The 17,112-nt window shown below is 42.6% G+C and overlaps 6 protein-coding genes across 12 annotated transcripts in view; 1 reads left to right on the top strand and 5 right to left on the bottom strand.

Moving 5' to 3' along the window:
- Positions 1 to 251: 251 nt before the first annotated feature.
- On the bottom strand, positions 252 to 6,326 carry LOC6614681. Of its 3 annotated transcripts, none has more exons than XM_032720156.1 (2): positions 6,172 to 6,326; positions 252 to 1,070 (listed from the first exon to the last, which is right to left on the bottom strand). In XM_032720156.1, exon 2 carries the CDS (start codon positions 1,062 to 1,064, stop codon positions 342 to 344), a length of 723 nt encoding a protein of 240 aa, XP_032576047.1. In that variant the 5' UTR covers positions 1,065 to 1,070; positions 6,172 to 6,326; the 3' UTR covers positions 252 to 341. The 3 variants fall into 3 exon arrangements, with proteins under 3 accessions (XP_032576047.1, XP_002039108.1, XP_032576051.1); XM_002039072.2 differs by lacking the exon at positions 6,172 to 6,326 and adding an exon at positions 3,698 to 3,776; XM_032720160.1 differs by lacking the exon at positions 6,172 to 6,326 and adding an exon at positions 3,502 to 3,582.
- On the bottom strand, positions 1,242 to 3,786 carry LOC6614680 (alkaline phosphatase). Of its 2 annotated transcripts, none has more exons than XM_032720117.1 (2): positions 3,698 to 3,786; positions 1,242 to 3,180 (listed from the first exon to the last, which is right to left on the bottom strand). In XM_032720117.1, the coding sequence occupies exon 2, from the start codon at positions 3,139 to 3,141 to the stop codon at positions 1,351 to 1,353; it is 1,791 nt and encodes a 596-aa protein (XP_032576008.1). In that variant the 5' UTR covers positions 3,142 to 3,180; positions 3,698 to 3,786; the 3' UTR covers positions 1,242 to 1,350. The 2 variants fall into 2 exon arrangements, with proteins under 2 accessions (XP_032576008.1, XP_002039107.2); XM_002039071.2 differs by lacking the exon at positions 3,698 to 3,786 and adding an exon at positions 3,502 to 3,593.
- The window catches only part of LOC6614676 (leupaxin), a 25,275-nt gene continuing 12,168 nt past the window's right edge, over positions 4,006 to 17,112 (top strand). Inside the window, exons 1-2 of one of the 4 annotated variants that reach the window (XM_032720127.1) lie at positions 6,750 to 6,972; positions 9,948 to 10,270. In XM_032720127.1, coding sequence (XP_032576018.1) covers positions 10,186 to 10,270 — 85 coding nt within the window. In that variant the 5' untranslated portion in view covers positions 6,750 to 6,972; positions 9,948 to 10,185. Of the gene's footprint in view, positions 4,198 to 6,749; positions 6,973 to 9,947; positions 10,271 to 13,652; positions 13,678 to 17,112 lie in introns of those variants that run through there. The other 3 variants (XM_032720138.1, XM_032720148.1, XM_032720143.1) reach the window with 3 other exon arrangements.
- Positions 10,351 to 11,009, bottom strand: LOC6614679 (C-type lectin 37Db). The gene is made up of 2 exons (XM_002039070.2): positions 10,901 to 11,009; positions 10,351 to 10,810 (listed from the first exon to the last, which is right to left on the bottom strand). The coding sequence occupies exons 1-2, from the start codon at positions 10,977 to 10,979 to the stop codon at positions 10,437 to 10,439; spliced, it is 453 nt and encodes a 150-aa protein (XP_002039106.1). The 5' UTR covers positions 10,980 to 11,009; the 3' UTR covers positions 10,351 to 10,436.
- On the bottom strand, positions 11,098 to 11,769 carry LOC6614678 (C-type lectin 37Da). The gene is made up of 2 exons (XM_002039069.2): positions 11,669 to 11,769; positions 11,098 to 11,606 (listed from the first exon to the last, which is right to left on the bottom strand). The coding sequence occupies exons 1-2, from the start codon at positions 11,757 to 11,759 to the stop codon at positions 11,137 to 11,139; spliced, it is 561 nt and encodes a 186-aa protein (XP_002039105.1). The 5' UTR covers positions 11,760 to 11,769; the 3' UTR covers positions 11,098 to 11,136.
- LOC6614677 (C-type lectin 37Da) lies at positions 11,918 to 12,634 on the bottom strand. Its single transcript, XM_002039068.2, has 2 exons — positions 12,539 to 12,634; positions 11,918 to 12,472 (listed from the first exon to the last, which is right to left on the bottom strand). Exons 1-2 carry the CDS (start codon positions 12,627 to 12,629, stop codon positions 12,003 to 12,005), a joined length of 561 nt encoding a protein of 186 aa, XP_002039104.1. The 5' UTR covers positions 12,630 to 12,634; the 3' UTR covers positions 11,918 to 12,002.

Genomic DNA, 17,112 nt, shown 5'->3' with positions numbered 1-17,112 from the left:
ATGTGGTACGTTTGCATTGTGCAAAGTATGCTGCCCAGTTAATCGGTGCGGAAGCAAGCAGTTAAAACCAAGCAGTATTCCCTGTAACGGAAATTTAAAATTTAAATCTAATTGCAAGCAAGAATTATAAACTGAAATTATGGCAAACGAGAAAGTGAATTCTGTAGAAAAGAAGTGCTTTTTGGTTGTACATTTGTTAGAGTGTATATTTTAAATGCATTTGCAATCTCTTGCATAGTAAAAGACAGAAGTATTTACAAAAAGAGTAAGTTCATGTTAAATATAAAATCTAATTCCAAATCTAATTCCAAAGTAATCTCTGCAAAGTGCGCCGCATGTGCTCAGGCGTTCTTGAAGTACTCATTATAGCACTTGTAGTAGTTCTGTATGTAGGCAGGCGGGCCATATATCTTGAAATCTCCTTTGATCAGGTCACTGACGAGGAAGCTCAGGTTCGGGCACAGCCGGGTCAGATTCTCGGGGGAAAAGCCCATGGAGCCCAAGGTGGTTAGGTGTATGAGCTTCAGGGATGGCAAGCTGTTGAGTACGTGCGGCTGCAGATAGGAATCACCCGTCTGATTGTCAATGTGGAGTAAAGCGAGTGCCTTCAGCTTATCTGCCGATTGCAAGAGCTGTGCTATCTGGTAGTCTCGCACATCGCAGTGACGCATGTCCAGAAATAGCAGCGACGGAACCACCTGGCCCACAGTGCCCACTATCTCCGCCGACCACTTGGCATGGTCGAACTTCAGGGCCCTAATCCTGCGGCTCTCGGCGGCCCCTTGGCACAGTGGCCTCAGGTACCGGAGTACGGCCTCGTCCTTGGTGGAGTAGCCCACGTTGATGTGCAGGCTGTTCAGCTGGCCACCCAGCTTAATGAGCAAATCTTCGTGGAGAGCAGGCGGCTGCCTCATGCTGAACCTCATGTCCCTGAATCGATGCAGTTGTCTCTCGATGACGCCTCCAAAACAGGGAATTTCATTGTAGAGTGGCGCTAGGTCCTCTAAACTCAAATAGCCAAATATAATATCCAAACAATCGTCGTTCAGTTGCAGCAAGTCCATTTTTCACTAAAAAAAACACAATTTTTAATGAATAGTAGTAATCACATTTATTTGTGCAGGCACTAGCCTTAAACTTCAGATTGAGTTAGCTTCTAGGGTAATTCTAATTCTGGTTGTCAAGATAATGGGAGAACAAAGAAAGGAGAAAAAGGAGAAGAAAGAACAAAGATAGCCAAGTAAATGAGAAATGTTTTCTCTTCAAATTAAAGTTTATTCAACGATCTCATTGGCAAGGACAATTTCCTTATAACTACATATATCAAAGTATTTTGTAGCCTACGCTTCTCTAAATGGGCGTCAGCTCGGCCAGAGTTTCTGCAATGGAGCTATCCCGGAATCGTCCGATCCTCAGGGCGTACGAAATGGCGTGCGCCACATAGCTCTGCTCGTGCACGCCGTGGAACAAGTATGACATGGCGCCATCCGCGTGAATCGTTACATCCGAGCCACCGTGCAGATTCTCGTCCGTGTTGATTGCTGCCTGCTGAGTGTACTCCCAGGCGGTAGTATCGTCAGCAGTTGGATCCCTGCGGTTCTGCGTTTGGGGATCCACCTGGAATCCCTGATAGCTGGTGCCATAGGTCAGTGTGGTGTACGGTGTCCCTTCTGTCTTCGAGTTTCCCGCCAAGCCGAGTATACTGGATCCGCGATCGGGATGACCATTGATGGTCAGACTGTGTGAGTGATCGGCGGTCACAATGACCAGGGTTTCGTCCAGGCGATCCGTTGACTTGAGGAAGGAAATTGTGGACTCAACGGCTGCGTTTAGTTCGAGTACCTCACTCAGCGCCTTTCGAGCGTTTCCCCTGTGGTGGGCTTGGTCGATTAGACCGGCTTCCACCACGAGCAGAAACCCCTCATCACTGTTTCCCAGGACCTCCAGCGCCTTGAGGGTCATATTGGACAGCGAGGGCATGCCGGCGTCACTGCGGTCTCGTTCGTGGTCGTACATTAAGTGTCCATTGGCGAAAATACCAAGTACATAGTCAACATCCTGGCCATTGAGATTCCACAGTTCACGGTTGTTTTGCACAACAGCATGTGACACGCCCTCATCCTCTTTCTTTAGCCTCCAATCCCGGATGAGATCTCGTCCATCCTTCGACTGGCCGGCCCAAGTGTCCAGGGGATCGTCTTCTGAACCGGTTACATCTGAGACCAGCATCTGACGACCACCGCCCATGATTACGTTTATGCTCTGACCCGTCGGCTGTTCGATCAGCTGGCGAGCTATGTCCATACATCCCTGACCCTGAGCCTCGGCTGGCATTCCGCTCTCACACTCCCATCGGCGGTCCGGCACGTGGGCGTAGAGGGCAGCCGGAGTGGCATGCGTTACCCGGGTCGTGGTCACGAAACCTGTTCGCATTCCGTCCACCTGGGCCCACTTGAGGATCGTCTGAACGTGGTGGTCCTCCTTCAGGGATGCGGTGCAGTTTCCCAGCGGTACATTCGCATCGACTCCTCCCGTTTCGTAGTTCACCTTCACTCCGCCAAAGAGAGCCGTGGCCGTGGAGAACGAGTCCGGTACTTGCTTGTTGGCACAGTAGGTCTTCAGCAGTCCCATGTCCGGAAACTGCTCCCAACGCAGGAGTCCCTCCTCCTTGACTCCGAGTATCCGTGCGGCTGTCACCGTGTTCGGACCCATTCCATCGCCCACGAACAGGATCACGTTCTTGGCTCGCCGGCGATTGAACTGCCTGGAAACGGCCTTCTGGAGCTCATCGATTCCCTGATCGTACCACTCCTGCTGCTCCTTGGGCAGATCTACGGGCCAGTAGCTCACCGTCTCCATGTCGCCCACATCGCCGGACATGCCGTAGTGCACCACGAAGCCAATGCACATGGCGGTTATCAGGAGGGCCGAGAAAACCACGGATATGAGGAAGAGCCTGGATCTGAACCATTTCGTCTGCTGCACCGGATTGCTCTGGTCATTGCCCTGGAAGCTACCTATTTCCACCGCCTCCTTGGCGCTGGGGTCCTCCAAATTGTTCAGCTGCACCTCCGTCATGTCCACATCGCTGAGTTTTCGAAACTTTTGACTATTTATCGGCGTTCCACTTCGCTTTTCCATTTCTCATTAACGTCTGGATCGGCCTAATCTCTACACAGACTGAAAATGCGAGATATATTGCAGATTGTTAACTAATCATTGTTTACCACAGATAAAAGACACTTTATAGACAGAAAGACGTGACTACCATTGATATGCGATATTTTCGGTTGATTTTAAAGTGGGAGAAAAGTTATTTGAGGATATAAGTTCATGTCAGATGATAAAGCCAATATATTATAATATATAAGGATTAAACCCTAAGTGTAACAGTACAAATACAAATAGTTATTAAACAGTTTACACATGTAATAATTTCTCATCCCCATTACTTTAACAAGAAAACACTGTAGCGCTGAAATTATTCTGTTATTTTCGTACTTTTTCGTGGGAACAGCTGTGGGTGAATGTTTATGTTTCACAGAACACAAGGTAATATGATTTGTATACGATTTGAATGCCGCTCACTAACGAGAATTCCAGTTGGAACACCTACACACTTTCCAACAGTTAGTTTTAAACCGTTTTTTGGTATTATCTACAGCGGTAAGTTGATGAGTATTTTAGTTAAGTTTACCACTTGATTTCCTTCTCGTTCGGTGCGATAGTTCCAACTGCTATCGATAGCCAATCAGCTGTTCGCTCTCTCCAGTTGAGCGAGCGTGCGCTTGTGTTTGTGTGTGTGCCTGCGTCCGTGTACGTGCTCCAATGTTTTTTTTTTTTTGTATTGTTTATGACCACCGCCGCTCCAAAATTAAAGTGATTCATATATAAAACTCGTCTCCAACTCGCGGCGAAATCCACCGATACTCGCCATTCGGTCGCTGGCAACAGCTTAAAATTATTCTCCGGCCAACTCCGCGCTTTTCAGTTGCGGGTGAACAGGAAAATAAAGTGTTTGCGTGGACTTGTCGCTCTTCGCATCCAATCAGCATCAATTAAAAAACGCGTGTGCTTGTGCCAAATAAATCCAGAAAACTGAGCATTCCACTTGGACAAGAGCGGAAAACCACACGCACACTAACGCGCACAGGGCGGAAAAACAACAACAAGAACTCATCGCCATGGACGATTTGGGTAAGTGGTGGTCCACTTTTCCTCGGGGAAAAGTGACTTGCTGAAGCGGAGCATTCCGCAGCATAAACCGTGTGACGTAGACAAAAGCCACAAAGATAATGCTGCGACTTCAAGGTCAGTCGCTAATTGGAGTTAATTAACATGCAGCTGAGGATTCTGACGTTGGCCGCCAGGTGGCGACACAGGAAGTCGAAAATCTTACGCTTGAATTATTTTCGCTTACAGTGAGAAGTGACTAAAACGTACCTCACGTGTTGAATGGCAACGTGTGTTCTGTGTATCTTTTAAGTTACTAATCCGTTATTCACTTATATTTTATGAAACTGTTATTAAGTAAAAAAGTTGTTAGTGATCTACAGTCATTGACTGAACCTAAAACGGATGTTATTTGCTTAATTTATTTCCCAATATACAAAAATATTTATTTTTGGATATTTCTTGATAACCAATATTTACTGTCTTCGAAACACTTATCGTTAGCATACAAGCATTAATCACGATTAAAAATGGCTGTGTTACGTGCCTTAAAATTCTTGATGGTGTATTTCAAGTGCTCGTCTTATCTTTGAACCCATTCATTTGTACATAGGTCCACACCTACATGTGTACATAGATATGTGCAAAATGCACAAATAAATGAATGAGCTTTTAACTCGGGAAGTGGCTATTGTGATAGCTGTGGCCCGATTCGTGCATTCCTTGCACATTTATGATTAATCCTAATTCCTGGAATCGAACATAAAAGCATCGCGCTCAGCAATTCCAGTGTGAGATCATTTACAGTTCTGGAAAGCAAGGAGGGTGTGGTTTTTTGAAGTTCGAAACCCTTGTACTCATGTGAATGATTTGATCTGAGAGAGTCAGCTTAATCAGCCGGGCTGTATTTGCTTTCTTCGCTGCTCTTTTTAGTGCTCTTTTAGTCTCCATCAGCGAAATAAAAGTTGTGTTTTCTTACTTTATTTTCTTTATGACACAATTCTTCGCTGTTTACGGAATGTCTTCTGATAAAAATATAAAAGTAAAGCAAAACGAAATCTGCAGCCAAGTCTTCGTGTCCAGACATTCTTAAGAAATGACTAAAGGCCAGGTCACTAACACTTATGAAGAATTCCAGCTGACTTGCACTACACCTACGCACAGTGGTCTAAGACCACACTAAAATGTGCTTATCTGCTGGGCTAGTAGAATTCTACATCTTAAGAAACTCTCATATAGAACTTTTGCTAAATCAAGTTAAATAATATCTTAGATCACTTTTAAGATGGGAGTGAATAACGTTTGAGATCTTTACATCTCAGCATAAATATTCTGCCCTCGAAGCTTTACTTTAAATGTCAATCAGATCGCACAGGAAGTAGAGGCTTCAGCTCCAACTTCATCTAGATCTTCTCCAACAACTCAGTTGCATCAATCTTGCTTTGCAGCCATTAGTGAGTGCGCGCCCACTTCAGCGCCCACTCGACACGCAATGTCTTCTGTTCGTGTTGCGTGTGCGCACTGTAACAGCAATGACGAGATGATCTGTCGAGATCGGTTAGGTCTGTCTGGGCATTGAGCGTCGATGGCGTTTTCCGCCGAGGGGAGCACTCCAACTGCAGAGCAATGATCGCTTATGGTTACGGGGAGAGGTCCGCACAGTGGGACGAAAGGTTCAAAAGTTTTGTAAATCACATTTCTTCCTTTTCTGTGATCGTATCAATGTATATCACCGTTTTCATGATCATGAAAGTCTCTTATTTATCTTCTATGTTTTATGACTCTTGTTTGTCGATAAACAATTGTAAAGCCTAAGCAGATGTTAAGTGATAAAGCATTTCCCACATGAGTGTCACAGAAGTATTGTGTTTTCAGCCATTTTGACTGTAATTTTATGAAACATTTAAGCTTGCGGTTTTGTATTGTCTGTACAATTTAAGATAGTGGCTTTGAAATGAAAGCCCTAAAATGTTTTGATATTGGTTGCCTTTGACTCACGTTTTTGTTTGTTTTTTTTGTTCGTCAGCAACGAAGGGGTGGCTTTTCTTGGCAGCTGGCCCACTGTTCACACACCCAAAGGAAAGCTCCAATCGGGTGACAATATTTTCGTCCGCTCTGCTTTCCTTTCGCTGTGCCTCCCACTTGCGGTCGAAATGCTCAGCCGCAGGCCGCAAGCCAAAATGAAAAGCCACTCCAAGTGAAAAGCGACGTGGTGGGTCATAATGATGCTCTTTCTCTCATTTAACTGGCTCTCTTGGCACTGGAATTACATTAATGTTTGTTTACTCAGAAACAACAAGCTGTAACCGCTGATATATTTTATTTATTATTCTAGTTACTTTAGAAATAGCCTCTATTTAGAAGCTAAGCTATTGTTTTGAATAACAATATATCCATACATCTAAGAAGATTTTTCGCAGTGCAGTTTGTTTACCAGCTCTCAAACACCGCGCTCTCTTGCTCCCGCGCTCTCCATGAGCAGCTAGGAGAGTCGGAGCGCTCGTCTATTGGAACCCGAGCATCGGGTCCCCCCTTTGGATTTCAGTCGATTGCGACGCTTTTACTGAATCGCGAGCCTAGCGCGTGTGTGTCGGAGTCTCTCGATTGCGGTCTTCCAACGGCGTCCTACGATCTCTGGGATTAATATATAGAATATGTGACAACGCACTGCCAAAGGTGCAGGCAAAAGTGCACAGATAACGCGATAGAATATATAAGAAACAAAGCCAAATCAAAACAAAATGCAACCGAAAAGTGTTTAACGGCGGGAAAAAGTTGATGAAAAATCAGTGGAATCGTGTTAGTGGCAAGTTCGAGCGTGGGAAATTGTTTACTTCGAGTGCAGGAACAGTCTGCAGCAAAAAAGTTGACAAACATCATGAGATATCTAGCACTAAGATAAACGATAAGGCAGGAATGCCAAAAGCAGTTAGCTAAAAAAATAATATAATATAATAAGCTGGCCAAGATTTATGGATCCGTGTCACTCGCCTTAAGATTCCACTAACTCTTGGCAAATCTTTTCGGCGCGTTGCTCGCAAAACATTTCAATTTCATTAGCATTTCCACTAATTATGGAACAAATTATCAACGGACAAGACATTCGGATATATGACATATTTGCCCAGATCTGGCAGAGCATAGAATTTTGGTTAGCCCCATTAATTTTCGCCTCGGGGCCCCGAACGGATTAAAATCGTGGGTGTTGAGATGGAAATTAATTCGGTATTTCTGTGTTTTTCTGGAGGGAAATGCCCGAAATAGCCAAACGAACATAACAAAACAGGCAGCAAAAGCAATTAAAATGTGCCCACTTAATCTATTAAAATTATGACATTTTTCACATATTTCAAGCAATCGAAGCCAAGTGCATTCTCACGAGTGGGGGGAGGGGGTGGGTAACTTCCTTCCCCTTCCCCACGCAAAAGTATCTCGAGTTACGACAGCAGATAGAAATGCTGGAGAATGATGTAAACTGGGCTGACATAGTGCACACAAATGAATATTTTGTTGTTCTTGCGTTCTGCACTTACGAGAATCGCTTTCGTTTTCCTTTTCGTTTCCCCCCCAATATTTTGTATCTCGCAGATACGCTCAGTGGATGCCATTTGTTTACGACCAGACAGCTGCTGTCTTTGTCTCGCCCTGCGCGATCTGAGACCTCTAACTAAGTATCTACAGATCACTGATCTCTGGATTATTTGGGTTTCAAAGCTCGTTTTAAGCCCCAACTACTTAGCACCTCTGGATTCTCCATCATCGCAATTCATAGTGCAGTGAGTTCATCGACAGGTTTGAGTTCGATTTTCGTTTGCTCAGTGTTTTGTTCCTTGTTTCTGGAAACATGATTCTTATCACCCAGCCATAAAAATTCAATTAGAGTGTGTTGTTTCGATTGCCAGAGAAAGATGAGTGGCTTCGATAGATTTCGAAATCGTTAATTGTTGCCAGCGAGTTGATGTGCAATTAAAACATTGGGGTAGATTCATTGCTCACAAATATATGCGCTTTTAGAGCAATATTTTGAAATAAATAGTGCAATACTATTGAATTGAACGGCCTGTCAATCGATTGTTTGCAATCGGCAAATATAACCAATTAAGCTTACATTGAGTCAATCGAAAGACTTTGATATTTAATTCCAGAAAAGCCTTTAACCAATATAGGGTCTATATCTTATCAAGACCCCAAAAGTCAGTGGGCGATAGCTCGTCGCTTTTTCCCGCCCCTATTACAGAAGTGGAATGTGAAAAGCACGCACAGTTTGCAGCGGCATAAATTGGCCAAGTTTATTGAAAGACCCGGCTAAAGGCCACTAACCGGTGGAGAGATCGCTATCACCCACACTTTTCCGTTTGGCCACGCATTGCGTTTTCACCTTAGCGCCTTCGGCAAGGTCAACACTCGCATTCACACACATTTTATCTACTTACTAATAAAATATTTATATCGAGATCGCTAGGAATTTCCTGCGAAATAAACACGAGATCGTGCCTTTGACTTTTGAATATACTCGAGAACAATTTCGGCCCGACGTCATTCCCAAATGGACTGAGTAATGCCTCAGGTGTGGAGGTAAATGGATTTGGATTTGGACTTGGATATAGCCAAGACCTGGAAGGAAAGTGAGATTTTGTTTCCTATTTGCCCTTACTTTTGGCAACGATCTGCGGAAATCTCTCGTATTTTCAATTAATTTCGCCCGATTTTCCCAGTTTAGCCTCCCTTCGTTAGACGACGAAACGTCGCCTTTGATTTGCTAGAAATGTTTTTTTTTTATTTTTCTTTTGGATATTTTTAGTTGGCGATCATTGGTGTTGACGTAATTTGGCAACCTTGATTCCCCGTTCCCTTCTCGATTTTTGGCCCGACTCGCTTTGTGTTGGTCGGTGAATTTATGTTTATTATTTTTTACCTTTTTCCAATGTGTCGTTATTTGTTTGGAACGAAAATCTAAAATGTGGCCTGCATGTTCGTTTAGGTATTTTTATAGTTCCATAAATCTGTCTTTATAGACCGTTTGGCTCAACTAAATCTACAGGCCATCGTAAATTGAGTTAGTTGCATAGATCATCTATTGGGATTCACCCACGCACTGTGCGATTAGGAAGTCAGAGTCGCTCCCAATTTTTTGGTGTCCATTGGTCTGATTTATCGCTCTTGTTTGTGCTTTTTGATTTTTAGATACGGTTAGATTGAGGTGCATCTTCAGTGATTACTCTATAAAGAACCATTTTTGACTTCTCTATCTTTTTGGTCTTTAGTTACGTTTAGGATGAGCTGCATCTTAAGTAGTGTAATCAGTTGAGATAAAGATCATTCGACCTATTTGACAGTGGACTTTCATTGACTTGGCTAAATATCTTTGTTTCGAGTATTGATTTAGATAATTTATTTCTTAATCAATTTTAAGTTCGAAGCATGATGAACTGACAGAATATGTTTACATTACCAGTAGATATATTTCGTGTCTTTCAGAGCTCTTCATCATATATGCAGCTTTGATCGCCGATCTTTCACCTCGCCACATCCCTTTAATCTTTTAATGCGGTATTTTGTCAGTCGCAGTCAATTAATAGAGGAAATTCGAATGCACAAAACACTCCCCAGACAACAATTTCCAACATTAAATCACTTGGACTTCCACGGGGGCAGGGAACTAGTTTCTTTCGATTTTTTTTTTATTTTTTTGTGGACTGGGGCAAAGCTCTGATGGACGGGCGAAGACAACGACAACTTCGACGACGACAACTACAATATCCACTCTCTGACAGGCTAACCCAACGCAAACAAAAACGACAAATCCGTCGTCGAGAGCCCCGTAAGGCCAAAAATAAAAATGCGCTTATAAATAATTCAAATAAAACATTTTGCCGGTGGCGCAGTGCAACATCGTCAGCCAAACCTGCAGAGCTGCTTGGGGAACATAAAATGTCACTTAACATATTCTCGATTAAGCATTAACGTTTCAATCAAATCAGTGCGAAAAGCAAGATAATCTCGTTCGCCACCATGGATAGAACAATGTACGGGAAGATCGATCCGGGTGCTAGGCAACCCTATCGCACGGCTCGCAGCAAGGGTATCCTGCCAGGATGTAAGTATATATCATAAAAGTATACCCCAATACTTACCATGAAATATTTAAAAGTGCGTACCATAATATAAGTCCAACCCTTTAGTATCTGCTAGCTTAGAAAAAGGGCAGCTTTATAATTTCAACCAATAAGAAAACAAGTTGTATTGAAGTACAGATTTTGATACTAATTAAGCTGGCAAATGAAGGCGACGGGACTATAGCATGGGAGGTCGTTCATCTGGAAGGAGGATGTCGACAACCAGAGCTCGACACATCGATCGTGGCCACTGCTGTTGTCCGGCTCTCCGGCGGACCAGTTAAGAAATGGAGCCTCTAGACCAGTGGCCTCCGACACGTATACGCCCCGATCGCCGAGGTCATTGATGGATAGCCAATAGCTGTAGGCTGGGTGGAGGTGGGGGCTAAGGAGCTCCAGTTCCTCCCTGCTCTCCAAATTGAGAAGAAATCCGCCATTCTGACGGCAGTGGTTGCTTGCCTCGAACCAGTTGGTCTTTGCCAACGAAATGTAGTACTGCTTTCCACCGATTTCTAGGTTATCTAATAAGAATCATTGGTAACGATATAAGATATATCTCCTTGCAAATATCAGATATTTCTATAAGTTTTAGTAATAACTATAGTACTTACATCGGTTACCCAAGGGAGATGCCTCCAAGGGAAGCGCACTCCAGCATACCAGGAACAGCAGGAGTAGTTTGACCATCATTCCTCGAGCTTCAGTTCGCAACTGACTGAGAGTTCGGAAATCGCTTGAGCTGGTCAGACAGCCATGGCTGATAACGTCAAGATAGCACTTATAATATGTGACATAGTAGAGCAATAAATAGGAACATTCATCATTCTGTGATATATTGGCACATACTCTACTTCCAAACAACAATAGATACAGTTTCCTGCTTTGGAGCCTCACAAATGTACTTAAACAAGCTACTCGCGTCGTCGTGGCAGGGTCGATCGTTCAGTTGGAACTCCGTTGAGTAGTTGTAGATGTAGCCCAGGTGTATGCAATGCTCCCTGCCGCCAGCATTGTCTGGTTGCTTGGGCGCCCAACGCTTGATGGTCACGAGTTGGGCGTTGGAGAACCAGTAGTGGGTGCCGGTTTTGCCCAAGTCATTGCCGGAGGTCCAGTGCTCGGAGCGATCTCCTCGGGCATTCAAGAACGCGGCAATGGCGTCAAACTCTTCGGCTGTTTCGAAGGTCACCAGTTCGGATTGAAGCCTGCGGCAGTTCTCATAGGCGACATACCAATTGACCCTGGTCTGTCCAAAAACATAGTAGCTTGCGTTGATCTTGATGAAGGGAGTCATGTCAACGGTCAAGTTGTACGGGTTTCCTTGAAAGGTTGAGCATAATCAGGATATAATCACGTTTCTTTGAATGTAAATGACATCCTACCATTTTGTATGTGGGTGGTGTATTTGTCGTAGCCGAATCCTGGTGCAATGCCGGCGACAACAAGGAGAAGTTGAACCACTGTCATCAGCATTTTTCCTATTACTCATAGAATGTAACAAGTATAACCGCCTTTTATACCCAATGATATATTTGCAGAAGTGCGAAATAAGTTTACGGTTTGCTTAGTGGTTATCTTAAGGAAATAAAACAACTTTGATTTGTGAGCTATTATCTTTATTTTATGGCTGCTCAAGAAAAAAGTATTCAGGTGGTTTCCCCCTATTGCAAAACTAAATAGTCAACCATCTGAAATGGAATAGGTTTGTGAAGCACTCTACTTCCACACCACGATGGAAATGGTTTCCATTTCGGGAGCTTCGCATATGTACTTAAACAAACTGTTTGCATCCTGGGAGCAGGGTCGATCGTTCAGCTCGAACTTCTGTGAGTCCGTGTAGATATAGCCCAGGTGGATGCAGTGCTCCTTCTGCCCAGCATTGTCCGGCTGATTCCTTGCCCACCTGAGCGAACTAATTCGCTGGCCACTGGTGAACCACCTGTGGCTGCCAGTCTTGGCCAGATCGTTTCCCGATGTCCAGTACGTCAGCCGTGATCCGTTGGCCGTCAGGAAAGCCGTGACGGCATCAAACTCCTGGTCCGTTTCGAATGTCACCAACTCAGAGTTCAATTCGCGGCACTTCTCGTAGGCCTCGTACCAGTTCAAGGACTCCGTGCCAAAGAAGTAGTATCCGTCGTTGATTTTGGTGAAGGGTTCCGCCTTGATGAGCGCACCAAAAGTATTTCCTTGTGACAAATGTAAGAAGGACATTCACTTATCACATACCTTAGATATACCATAGATATTGTTACCTTCGTGTACTTGTATGGAGAACTTTTCGCGAGTCCATCCAGTTTTTGCTATGACCAGCAATGTAATTAGTAGAACCGTGAGCTTCAGCATTTCGGAGGTCTCTGGTTTTCGCGCAGAGGCTCTGGGCTTTATGGGACTTGAAATCCCCTAGAATTCTGATTAAAATTGCTCATTTTTGGAGGCATTCATTTTATTCCGCTCGCTCTATTTGTTTTTCGTTGGCATTGAAAAAAGGCTTGCAAAAGAGTGTTTGCTGACTTTTTGTTCCTCTTTGAAACAAATACAGAACGTATTACCACATACCAAATTGTAATTCCTTTCTTCTCGTAATGCTGAAGTACTTCTGACATATCTGACTAATTATAAAGTTTAACCATGGTTTTAATTTGCTCTATCGATCGTAGACATTAAAGTTTTGAAAGTGTAGCATACTTTTCGGATCTCATTTGCAAATGAAACGAGTTCTTTTAGGAGAAGTTGTCTTCTCGGCGTTGATCAATAAAAATGTTGGAAGTTCCAACTTGGAACTCCAAAAATGGTACATTTCATCGAAAACACGAGCATTTCAAAACATGAGGCATCATAGGAAATCGCCATTAAAGTATATGTAAGCAATTGCTCTTCAAACACCCAGCAGATGACGCAATCAAGTAGACAGTGTATACAAGTGCATAGCATGTAAGGTAAACAAATTTAGCATTTTGTTGCTAACTTTTACATTTCCGAGAGTATTGCCCCGAGGATTTCACTGTCTATACATTTATGCACTCAGAAAAAAATGGTGTGCGTGTTAAAGTAACAAGAAAAATGTAACTGGCAAAGCCCAAAGTCACTCTAAGCATCAATTCTTAAAAAAAATGTATAATAACAGCTTATAAGCTTCTATATTTTTTCATAATGCTCGTCGAAATACATTCCCATATTTTCGTGCAGTGTATTTACATAGCATGTCTGTTTACATCTGGCTGGAGTAATGTTAATTGCACCCAGACTAACACCTTCTATTGCACTCGCATCGTATTCTCCAGTTGTCAGCACACGATTTGAATATTCCCCATTCAGTTTGCATTGCGACGTGGTGCGGTCTTCATCGGATTTGTTTAGCAAGTGAACTAACTGAGTGCAAACATGAAAATCGGTAAGCCTCAGTCTTTCGAGTTTTGCGGCGTGGGTTTCATTCTACAATCTGTAGACTGGTAGTCGCTGACCTTACTACGCGTTTCATTCATTGGATCATTGGAACATTTGCTCATTAGATCATTGTTCCCATTGAGTCGGCAGCCGATCCAAGTAGCGTCGGTGGGCGTCAGTGGTTTCGAATCGACTCGTGTTCTATTTATTGCCAGACACGACCCTTTGGCAACAGATACAAGCACAATCCGTGAGGATAACGTGCGTTTCGCAATGATAAGGTGGCACATATCTGCAGAGCTGTGGAAGAAAAGAAAGGATCGATTTGGTTGTAAAGAACATTTTCAATTGAATTCATTTTCATTCAGTTTGGCTATTTTATTATGTATGTTATTCAATGTAAGCTTATATAAACTGTAGTATTTATTCGTGCATATATCAACTTATGAGCTGACATTCGTATTCTTTGATCCCGTATGTTGTAGTATACTAATTTCGAATTACAGTTTCGTCTCGTAGCGTTCAATACGACAGTATACACCTGTTTAGGTTGGCATTACGCAAGATATTCTAATTGCCGTGGCGGTAACCTCAGGGCATCTGAGATCCGATTGATTGATTACATTGGCGGTTTATCTTATAAAGTGGGCCTTACGGATACCGAGGAAGCTGGGTTGGTCAAATAACAAAAGGGTATACAACGTTGTTGAGAGCTTATCGATAAAGCAGAACCCGTTTTTATGCCTTTGAGTTGTCACAGGTCGGGGCCACCTAAATATTATTTGTATTATTGATTGTACCAATAAAGAAACTCTTATACTGTTAACCTTTTAATATCTTTGAACCAAAATAATCAATTGTGCAAAAGCATCGCCATCAAAGCGAAGCAAATCAAAGCGAATAAAGCAAACACTTAATTCTGAACAAAAGCCATAACAATTTGTGACTATGTGTTGCTGTTGCTGTTGTTATAAAAATACTAATTTTAGTTTTCTTTTCAAAGTCAAGTGATTCATTCATTTAGTGAAACAAAAAAACCTCGAAAACACTGGGGAAATGAGTAAAAAGGCAAGAGCGAAAGACAGACGCCAGGTGGCGCCACCACTCATGTGACACACTAACTCACGCAACAACTACAACAAGCGGCAATAATTACTCAACACCTGTGCGTGGAAAAATTTATTTTCAGAAATTCCAAGAAATTTTTATCGATTTTGTGGTAACTTTTAAGGAGATATTAATATTATGGTGCATATAGTTCCTTCATCATCCATATATAATGTGAAGTGAAATGTGGTATTTATTCTGGTTATGATTACAATTCAAATTAAATGATATAAACCATTGTTTACAAAGTATGTTTGGGGCACATAAGTTCCGTTTGTATATAACGCTTTTGGGTGCGACTCAAAGAACTGACCAGCCTCTATTAAGTCCACTAAATGGCGGAAAATAGTAAAGAAAGACATTGTCATTTTGCACTTGCACTTCAATTCCACTTGCGGAAAGGGAAAGTTAATTGTATATTTGATGTTTCGTTTGATCGTAGATTTTGTATATATGTATCGATTTAATGTTTCTACATTTCGGAGTTTACTACAAGGTGTAAGTCAGAAAACAAACACAATTACCACTAACTCTTCCTTTTCAAGGAGCGCTTTCCTATTTTAATATTATTGACTTAATGTTTATACTTTTAATAATAATTATAATTGAAAGGTAACTTCCTGTTATTTTTGTGATCTTATTACAAGAATCAAGAATCAGCTGTTCCAATAATACAGTTCTTTAACTCTTTCTCTCTCTTTTAAGAGAACACAACGCAAAGAAAAACACTCAAGAGAGAAAATCTCAAATCTTCGTCGCAAAAGCTTTTTTCCACCGCTTTCGCGCAGCTTCAGCTTCGACGGAATTTGTTGTCGATCTCCTTGTTCAGTTGATTTTAAGATTTTGCCGAGCGAAAATAATTTGTGTGCTGCTGCTGCTGCTGCGCCTCGTATGTGTGAAGTCTTTGCGCGGGTGTGCGGGTGTGTGTGTGTGTGCGGGAATTTAATTAAGGCAGCCGCAATCGATCAGCAATATCAGCAATACAACAACAAACCAAAAACCGCAAACAAGCCGCCAAAATGAAAATCGAAAGTGCTCCCAAAACGAGCTAAACAAAACCAAACACATATACATGCGTGGATATGTAACAATGTCAACAATGAAACAACAACAGCGGACGGCGGAGTGCAACGACAGCAACAATTCGAATTCGCGTGATTTATCCGCCTCTCTCACCCACGCTCTCTGCATCTCCTCTCCCGCTCGCTCCTTCGCTGCATCAAGTTGTCAATTGCAAAATTTCAACAGCTGTCATGTGCAGCTGCCTCCCTCCCCTCCCCGTGCCACACCCTCCCACCTTCACTTCACTGAAAACCGAGTTTGAGTGCAACTCCGCCATAAAAACCTCTTGCAGTCAACTACTGCTTGTTAATTGATTTTAATTGCATTTTAATCAAGCCAGTAGCTTCTGCCAATTGCATTCCTCGAAGCTAATGTGTGAAATGTGCTCTTGATGAAATATCTCCTCGTGGAGCAATCAAGTGGCTTATTGAACGCATATATTCTGGCACCCAGAGGGAACACTACAGTGCCCTCTCGCTAAAGGCAACTAATTAAAGCGAACAGTGCTACCAAAGTCTCGATTCTTAAATAGTCACCAACTGCTTCAGTTAATACAAATATTTCAAATGTTTGTGTTTAGAGCAAATTAACTTAATTTCGAGTCTTAAGAAATAGAAAAAATCTTTTAAAAATTAGTGTTTCCAACAAATATTTATGTTCTCATATTCACTTAATTGATTGCAATATTTGCTTTTATTTTGATTTAGATTATTGAGTTATTTGAAGTATTTACTCGCCTGAAATGCATCACCGTGTTATCACAATAAATCAGCGATCTTTAACCGATCTTAAATATTTGTTTGCTTGTGTGTTCATGCGATTTAAAAAGAATCATTTCCGTTTCGGGCACCATAAATTTGAAAATCCCATTCGTCTTCTTTGTCGGCCCTCCTTACCCGTTGACCCAGTGGAGCGTGACGTTCTGATAACCCTGCCCTGTCCTATATATAGACGATCCCCCGTCTGATCCTAGCGGGAAAGTCATGGAAGTGGGAGTACGGAGACCCACATATGGTGCCTGGTGCCTGTGCCTCGAGTGATTTGCTCGACAACCACATGTTCGATCTCTCGGTTTTGGACTATTTTTAAAGATATTGCGAAATAATTTGGCCGATTCTAGCCCAATAATGCAAATGCTTTCGAATATAAATTCGAGCATATCGCCTCTTGATCACTTTCATACGAACGTGTTATGAATTCGCTTGCCAAAACGAACGAATCGCGTCACACCTTATTTTCCTCTTCATATATATGTACATATGTATAGAAAAGA

The sequence above is a fragment of the Drosophila sechellia genome, chromosome 2L, assembly GCF_004382195.2.
Source record: "Drosophila sechellia strain sech25 chromosome 2L, ASM438219v1, whole genome shotgun sequence".
Lineage (NCBI taxonomy): Eukaryota > Metazoa > Arthropoda > Insecta > Diptera > Drosophilidae > Drosophila > Drosophila sechellia.
Note: the sequence above shows the minus strand (reverse complement) of the source record. Positions and strands in the feature narration are given on the sequence as shown.